At 35.8% G+C, this 9,041-nt stretch overlaps 2 protein-coding genes across 5 annotated transcripts in view; one reads left to right on the top strand and one right to left on the bottom strand.

The window, feature by feature from the left end:
• Window positions 1-618, top strand: part of LOC18767838 (60S ribosomal protein L14-1) — a 1,870-nt gene extending 1,252 nt beyond the window's left edge. The window contains exon 4 of the mRNA XM_007200650.2: window positions 340-618. Within this exon, the coding sequence (XP_007200712.2) occupies window positions 340-396 (57 nt within the window). The 3' untranslated portion in view covers window positions 397-618. The remainder of the gene's footprint in view (window positions 1-339) is intronic.
• LOC18766629 (serine/threonine protein phosphatase 2A regulatory subunit B''beta) lies at window positions 1,119-7,844 on the bottom strand. 4 transcript variants are annotated; one of them, XM_020570421.1, is made up of 14 exons: window positions 7,432-7,844; window positions 7,054-7,228; window positions 6,551-6,760; window positions 6,228-6,333; window positions 5,988-6,087; window positions 5,346-5,451; window positions 5,090-5,180; window positions 4,502-4,643; window positions 3,879-4,026; window positions 3,666-3,775; window positions 2,868-3,024; window positions 2,628-2,753; window positions 2,345-2,495; window positions 1,119-1,824 (listed from the first exon to the last, which is right to left on the bottom strand). In XM_020570421.1, exons 2-13 carry the CDS (start codon window positions 7,204-7,206, stop codon window positions 2,355-2,357), a joined length of 1,590 nt encoding a protein of 529 aa, XP_020426010.1. In that variant the 5' UTR covers window positions 7,207-7,228; window positions 7,432-7,844; the 3' UTR covers window positions 1,119-1,824; window positions 2,345-2,354. The 4 variants fall into 4 exon arrangements, with proteins under 4 accessions (XP_020426010.1, XP_020426009.1, XP_020426011.1 ...); XM_020570420.1 differs by having other exon boundaries at window positions 6,518-6,760; window positions 7,432-7,843; XM_020570422.1 differs by having other exon boundaries at window positions 7,054-7,844.

The raw sequence follows: 9,041 nt of genomic DNA, 5'->3' as shown, positions 1-9,041 counted from the left end.
TAAATCATGAATGTTAGACTCTGCCAAGTATCTCTTGCTTTTTTGATCCTTGTAATTTCTACCATCAGCTAAAATTGTTTCTTCAATTTTAATTCCATGGTAGTTGTCAAACGGCTTCTAGAATTATAACTTGGTCTTTCGCACTTAGTTATTTCTTAATGCGTGGATGAAGATTGCATCCTAGCTCATGCATACAAAGAGCATGAATCTTTAACACAAAGTAGATAATTAAACTTTTAAAATTTTGATCTGATAACCTTTTTTTTTTTGGTCTCAGTGTTGACTTTGTGAGCTGGTATAACTAATTAATAATTATGCTTTGTTTTTGTGTTTGTGCAGAGGGCGGGAATCATCAGGCAGGAGCTAACGAAACTCAAAAAGGAGAGTGCAGCCTGAGTCTTGAATCTGTACTCTTTTAGTTTTTGCAGCCTTGTTGCAATATTTTTGAGTTGTCTCTTTATGTTTTGATTCGTAGTGGTGGCAGTAACTTGATATTTGGTTAGGTCATAGTTATTATGAGTGGGAACCAGCCACAAGTGATTATCTCTATAAACCTTGTATGGATTTTCTTTGAAATGAAATGGAGCCAAGGAACTTTCCTTCTCAATTTTATCAATATCATGTTGAATCATATATTTGTGGGCAATTTGATAGCCTTCGTATTCCACGTCTTCGTTTTTCGCTCTGGTTTGTAGACGGAGAATTCAACTCCTCTTGTGTAAAGCCTTTGAGGGGCGTGCCAGGGGGTGATGGTAATGTTGTGAAACTTGTTAAAGGTGCTGTTATGCCCACATTGGCTGAGAGAAATTGTCTTTAAAATAAGTTAGAACTGTCAAATTCCGCAGATTTTAAGCGGGACTATTTCTGGACAAGTTGAAAGCACTTTTAAAAGCATTTGGCAAAAAATTTAAATGCACTTTTATGCCAAATCACTGTATAAGTGTTTATGGAGGACACGCTTCCAAGTACTTTTTCAAGAAGTTCTTTGATAAAATTTACAACGGGCTTCAAATAAAAGCATTTCTAAAAAAAAATTGCTTATGAGCGAAAGTGCGTTATATAAAACCTAGAAAGTCCGTAAATCAAATAATCTCCCCCAATGTTCGACTCGTAAGTCGTGACCAATCAGAACAAGAATTTTTATTTTTATTTTTTTGAAGAAAAAAACAACTGAACTTATAAGCGGGTTACCAAGGCTTTGTCCAATTGAACAGAGCATGGCAAAGACAACGAAGCCTCAAACTCCTGCACATTTTCCTTTTCTTCATTCTTTCAATTAAAAAAATCCAATAAAATAAGCTATGGACAAGGTATAAAGCTAGAGAAAGCAACGAGAATAAAATGGTTTGGGGGGCTGTTGGACCAAAATAGAACATCTGAGCAAAATTACAAGGCACTTGAAGTTTACAAAGACATACTTGCCAGCCACCTTGCCTTGACCTACAAGGAGGCACCAGAAGAAAAGCAACCAGATGGTGAGCTGCTTTTGGAAACAATCTCACTCCTGCGATAACAGCATGGACTACTGTTACCTTGTCGATGATTAATTGCACTCTCTGCCGTTGCAAACGAGCGATTCACTGTAGAATTCCAGTTTGTACCTCCTTGAATTTCATGAAAGGGCAAGCTCATTGCCTATCACACAAAATGAGTGCCAAGGTTGCTTGAATACGGTTGATGAAGGTTACATGACCAAGCTTGAGATTTAATGTTGAACAGGACTACAGCCGCTGATGTGTGCCATGGAGCATTTTGACGTAACAAATTATTCTTCATTGAAAATGAGCAACTTTGACGAGGCATCTGAAGCTATCTCATAGGCAACTGCAGAAACAGAAAAACATCAAAGAACTCAGTTAACTAACACACATGATTTTGCTGCTGTGTACAACCTAAACCTAAGAAATACTAACTTCTACAAGGATCATTCATCATCTCTAAGAAAAGAGATGCATAGATTCTACACAACCTTACTAAATGTTTGAATTTAGCAAGTTGCTATGGCACATTCACATTAGGCTCTAAGATCTACGAGACAAGCAAGTGCTGATTAAAAAATAACATATAGCTAACAATTTTTCTTTCTCAATTTTCCACTCTTCATCTCTACAATTGAAATGAATAATTCAAGCCTCTGAATTCACAACAGAATTAGAACAATTTACCAAATTAAGGGGTTGTTTAAGTCTCCCAATGAAATTGCAAGCAATGAGGTCCATCTATTGGATCCTCTGCTCGAGAATTAGGGTAATGACTCCAATTGAGATGCTGGAGAAACTTGTTTAGGCTCAGGAACAAAATATTTTCCGTTATTTCACCACAAAATCTCAAAGTAAAAGCTCACCTTCTTGAACTTAAAAAGGAGCCTCGAGTGATTCATCCCATACTTCTACACTTCCATTAGAGGCATTCTCACCATCTTCTTCCATTGACAGCCTTATATATTCTCTGTGTGCAAAGCGGTCCCACTCTGTCAAAGTTGGATCCTCACGCTCCTGTTCAATCCAAAATGCCAGTGCACCATTATTGTTCCAGAAAATTAAAACAGTATTTTATTTTATTTTAACTTTCTAATGTGTAGTCATTAGTCACTCAATAGTTTAAAACGCCAATTATTGCAAAAATACCTGGCGAATAAGAAATGGATCACGACTTTCAAAAGCTATAAACTTATTAAGGTTGAAAAGGATATTGAAGACATTTCCTGAAAGTTTGCATCCTTTCAAGTCAGCTAGTGTGAGATAATCTTCCCTCTGCAAGTAAGATTTCAAAAGTAGTCCTGTCTAGTGAGTAACTGAAAGCAAGATCTGGCATTCAGTAACATAATAACAATATCAATGATGACGATGATGATGATGATATTTGACCTCTGGTGCAATCATGTCAACTATTTGGCACAAAATATCCTCGAATAGAACAGGTTCTTGGGCCATGCATTCCATACGATGCAGCTGCTCCTCATAAAAGAACTGCAACTCATTGGGTGTAAGGACTCCATTTCCATCCAAATCTATACATTTGAACCTACAAAATAAGATTGGACTAAATAAAAGTGGAAAAAAGCAGACATAGTAAAAGACCAATTACTGGGAGCATAGCATCAGAAAACCAGGTTGGTGAATCAAGGCTTGTAATCACAGCAATGTTTATGGTATATGCATGACTTATCTCCGAGACTTTACGCATGCTAAAATCTCATATTTAAAGAATACTAGCACCCCAACACGCACTTCAGGTATATAAGATTGCTCCTTACATACTGAGTTTTTTTTTTTTTTTTAACGGAAGGTGAGAAAGTTATTTATAATATTTGAATTCAAATGCCTCTGATAATTTCCACGGAAAGTGGGAATAAAATTTAAAACTCATGAGAAGTTCACAGGAAAAGGGAAGTTAGTTTTCCATTTTACAATTTTAATCTGTAAAATACTGAAAATTTATTTTAAACATATTGCAAAAGATTACATTTCAGGGATTTAGAATATTACACCAACTTCCAAGATTTGGATTAACGTATTAAAACATGGATTCACTCTTTTCTTTGTTAGATACCTACTATTTTCACTTAAAAACAGGAACCTTGACTCTGCTTCTAAAATATCAAGACTTCCACGCCATATGAAATTACCAAACGGAAAAAGAACAAAGAAACAAGAAACATATACCAATACTCAAGGCTAGGCTCACACGACTTATCCTCCTCTGACAGCATGAAGTAAACAAAATCCTCATAACCCATCTTCCCTTCAACCTTGCTAGTAAACTTTCTTGGAATCTGGAATGGAATTGAGCAAATACACAATCAACATGGAAACCTCATTTAGGTAAATAATTTGTTCCAGAAGTATGTGGAGGAAGCTAAGTATATATACACCAACCTGCGAAAATACTCTATCAACAATCCTGTAGGTAAGGGCATGGTTACCATATCTAATGAGGTTCTCTTTGTCAATCAAGAAATCATGGTCCGTGTCCAGCTCCCAAAATTTGCAGTATATAACATAAAAATGTTCATAAGAGAAGTACCTGAAATTTGACAAAAAATAAAAACATGGTTTAGTATTTTTGTTATCACAATTTAGTACCTGAAATCTTATATATAAAAATTTGTTGTTCTTAAGTTCCTCCAAAATATCTTTCAGCCACAATTAACTTCTTCCAGGTAAAAAAGGGTCAAACTATTAAGGGACATTCTCTAATAAGTATTTAAGTTAAGAATTGGTTACATACTTCTAATCTCAGCCGTTGGATTGCATCTAAGAGACTACCAACACATTTAATGAATGCAATCCAACGGCCAAGATTAAAAGTATGTAACCAATCCTTAACATAAAATACTTATTGGAGAATCTCCCAACTATTAAAACACTACAAAATCCAAAATAAAAACTTTCAAAAATACTCATTACACCACCGCCCCGAGGGTGGCAAAAGCACACAGCTCACAGGTCATATATATCAACTGTAATTTGTACTTGAAATTTCAAGTTGATAAACAAACCTCAGAACTTTGTTAATGTCCTCTTCCTCATCTGCATGTTGCATGGCAGCAATTAGATTTCCTCGTTTCAGCTCCCTGAGGGTAAGGCGACCGTTTCCTGATCTATTTATGTAGTAAAATATTCTGTATATTACAGTTTCAGCTGGGGTATTGAAAATGAAGCTTATGTAAGAAAATATTAGTATGAAAAAACAAAAAGTAATCTTAAATAGAAAAAAGTGAACCTAATGTAACAATACATGCATTTTATGGCAGTTCAAAGTACCTCCAATCAATCCTATATTACATCTATAATTTGCAATATTTGTTTAAAGCTAAAAACTACTGACGTCAACCAGATTGTTTGCAACAGATTCTGATAAAACTCTTTTATTTCTTTTCAAATTTTGATCTTAACAAATAATTATACCTGAAAAGGGCAAGAGATCTTAACCGGATATAACTATGCATTCAAAAACAGTCTCTATTCTATAATCAACAGAACCATGCAACCAGTTCTGATAAGTGAATTATAAACCTTACTCAGGCATGGAATACATAAAAACAATCAATCATTATTGCACTTACGTAGAAGTACGAAATACATACCATATCTTTCTTGAAATTCAGGAGTTCCATGTAAAAATTCCAACCCTGGATGGGTTGCCACAAGCTCTAGAAGAATGGGTTTGAAGTCTACCTGCATTGACAATACAGACAAATATTTGTAAAAGATACAAATTACGCTGCAAAACCAAAAGGTCCGAAATCAAAGTCACATAACTGACATAAATGGTCATTTAACAGCGCAGAAAACCAAAGTTCCATGTTCCTATACCAAATAGATAATAGTTTTAAATCATACCTGAGTAAGGTAATTGCTATCAGACTGCTTTAGAATTTTAAATATTTGAGTTGCTGTATCCATTGTCAGCATATTGCCATCAACCCAATATCTGACGAATGCATCCCTACAAACAAATTATGCAAATCAGCAAATAATTATATATATATATAAATATAACAAGAAGAAGAAAAGTAAAACATAGAAACAATATAGGGGACTTGTATAGTCGTGGTTCTATAAGTAAGAGAAGCCTGTCTATTAACGAATAAAAAAATTACAACAAAAGGTAGAAGGATTAGAAATAATATTTACAATGGGAATATGTAGGATCAAGCTGGGGTCAAATAAAAATTACAATTGTTTATAATCAAATATAAACAATAGGAAGTGAGCTACAAATATCAGGACTTCATGTTTCTATATTCTTGTCTCCTAGGAGGCTCTATACTTACACCCTTTTCTTTATTCATATCTTCAGGGAGAGAGACAGAGACACAGAGACACAGAGACACAGAGAGCAAGCTGCAGGACATAATCGCCCAACAACAAACACATGAGAAGAAGCATTACATAGATCTTTTCTTCCACAGAGTCAAATTGAGGTCCCATCAACACTAGGTCTAATTGTTTCTGGTAAGCTTAATTATATTTTCTGCATACCTGGTCACTATCCCGCTGCAGCTAGTATCTATCTTTTTAAAGATAGCAGAAGAGAAAAATGTTGGTAGCTTGCATAACTCCTTCGTAACCAACTTAAACTCTGCATAACCATGAAAATAACATCAACTCCTTGCTTTCAATGGTTTCAGTTTCACGAATCTCTAAGAAGTGGAATCACTAGGGGGCAGAAAAAATCGTTAATTCTAAAAGGTGAATTTCTATATCAGATACACATCTCACCGTGAAGTTGCAATCCATCCATATGACCACCGAAAAGGTCATTAATTCTAGAAAGACAATGCTCCTGAAGTTCCTTTGGTGGTGGACGGCCATTTTGAAAATAGAACTGCAAGCATATTAAATCATAAAACATTATGAGCATTAATTCTTCAATCTTGACATCATAAAAAGACCCCAGCATTCAAGTTCACAACTAAATTTCAACCTCACAATATTTACAAAAATAAAATAATAATAATAATAATAATAATAATAATAATAATAATAGAGCAATTAGAACTGAGTTCGACCTGAGGAATGGCTTCTCGAACTGGTTCACTAACCACTTTTAGCGGAGATCGCAGAGAAGAAGGACTAGTTTTCAGCTTTGAAAAGCGAGGAGAACCAGAGGAACTTCTCGGTGAAAGTGGGGGTGTACTTCCAGCCTGAAACATGGAAGGTAATGAATTGCTCCCGGCAGCATTTGCACTTGAAGAGTTCCCAAGGGCATTGATGGGAATGCCTGCGGTTGCATCGTCAATTAGAGATTTCACCTGTCAAATCAAACCGCAAAACACCATCAGATAACATCAACTATTATTACGTCTACCATAATCATACATAAAAAAGAGAGAAAAATACAAACCCTGTACTTTAGTGACAAAAACTATTATTTGTAAAAAGGAAAGTAATGACATCCCTGAGGCAATTACCAACAGCGAAGTACTAAGCTAACAATGGAAACCCTGTACTTATCCAAACAAGAACAACAAGCTATAGCTTTGAGGACCAGAAATGCACATTGATAACAAAAATTGTACATAAAAACAAAAAGTAAGCAATTTACCAATCGACCGGTTTGAGGAAGCGAAAGCCACTGTGCGTACAAATCCTCGGCAATTTGGGGACTAGCTTTAAGCGCAAACGGAGACAATTCCGGGAGCTGTAAAAGCTCAGGATCGAAAGAACCAACATCCCCTACAACCGCGTCTATATCCATTGAGAATTCAACTCTTCAATTCCTAAAATCATCACAATCGGTGACTCTTCAACACTTATCACAATCCTAACCCAGTCGCTTTCTCTGGGGCTCAATTCTCAACACAAAAATTCAGAAACCCTAGGTCGAAAACGAAAAGGCTGAAACAAGAACGGAGCTTTGCTTTGAATTAAAACGAAAAACCCTAGGTTCCCCCCAACAGAATAAGATTCTAAAACCAGTTACCAGTTCTCTTCTCCGATGCTCTGTGCGAGCGAGCACTTTCTTCAATTCTGATTCTCACCACGAATGCTCTGCTGCCGCAAGACTCAGAACCCGCCAAGAAACCTTGTGGTTTCAAGCGGACATTTGCGTCCAGGAAATCGGAGAACCGCGCCCTGAGAGTTCGTGTCTGAAGTGAAGACTTGGGAAGACTGAGAGGGTCTTTTTTGGGCAGAGAGAGAAAGAGGAGAGAGAGAGAGAGAGAGAAATTGTAAGAAGAAGTGAAGAATAAATATTTGAAGGCTAAAATAGAGGGGGCGGCGAGCCTGAGGATGAGCGCCACGTGGGCCTTTATATAACGGAAACTGCCGCCCGGACCCGGAGACTTGCTCGTCAAGGTCTGACTATTAATCTGTTGTTGTGTGAATTGAATGAGTGGGCATGGTGAGACCAAACCTCTCTTCCATCAACTCAAAGAAAGACAAATTTATTTGTTCATGGATTCAATTTTTTGAGTGGTTAAACACATAAATTACATTATTTTATTAGCGTATTCTAAAGAAATGCTAATACAGTAGAAAACATGACAGAGAAAAAACGAGCAGAAAAAAACGAGGAGAAGAGTATAGGAGGATTGTGACACGACAAGCATGAGGAGAGTCACGATTTGAGGTTTGCAGGGAGCCATAAGCTGAATTTTGATCATTTTTCCTTAGCATCTTTCATATGATACACAATACTACATGGAGGAAAACAAAAATGGAGGGCCTATGCCTCCCTCCACCCAGACGATAGGAATAGGGTAGTCAATCTCTTTTAAAAATACAACGTCATATCTAACAGAATAATATAATTAGATTCTCGTATCAATATGAAATAATCATATTTTCCATGAAGGCGTTGCATGTTAGACACGTGGACAACAAATACAAATTGTATCTAAGTATAACGTGTATTTCTATGAACATCGTGAAATACGTGATTGAAGAAGTTAATAGTGGAGTTATGATCTTTCCAACTATACTTGAGATTTTCTATACTACGCATTGGATAGATATAGATAATAATAATTTGTATTCATTGTATCGTGATTGCAATGGCGGTTTAGTAAGTAATTGATATCTCTTGTGCATATATAGAATGATAGGTACAATAGGAAAAACCTAATTACAATGGTTCTTATCCTCAAATAGAATTCGGTTCATGACAATTTTAATATGACATTATTTTTTTCAAATATACAAGGAAGGTTAGCTACTAACGGAAAGAGAGACGTCTTCTTGAAACACTTTTCAACAAATTTCTTTCAAATATATGATCAAATCTTTGTTATGAGTCCACTAACTGAAATGATTAGTAAAGTTAGTCTATTTTCCAATCATTATCATTTGTCATAATAAGTCCCCATTTGAGTCATTACGGTTTTGTAAAATAACAAAAAGATCCCAATATTTTTGGAAGAAAAACAATCCCAATATTTAAATAAATAAATAAAAAAGTCCCCCATCCAAATCCAGGGATATGATTGAAATTTCACAAATCATGAAGGGTCTGCTTGGATATTTACCGCCAAGTCCCTACCTATATAAATAAATAGGAAAGGACCGCAGAAATCTCCACCTTGGTTTGGTCCT

This window comes from Prunus persica, chromosome G8 (genome assembly GCF_000346465.2).
Source record: "Prunus persica cultivar Lovell chromosome G8, Prunus_persica_NCBIv2, whole genome shotgun sequence".
Taxonomy (NCBI): domain Eukaryota; kingdom Viridiplantae; phylum Streptophyta; class Magnoliopsida; order Rosales; family Rosaceae; genus Prunus; species Prunus persica.
Note: the sequence above shows the minus strand (reverse complement) of the source record. Positions and strands in the feature narration are given on the sequence as shown.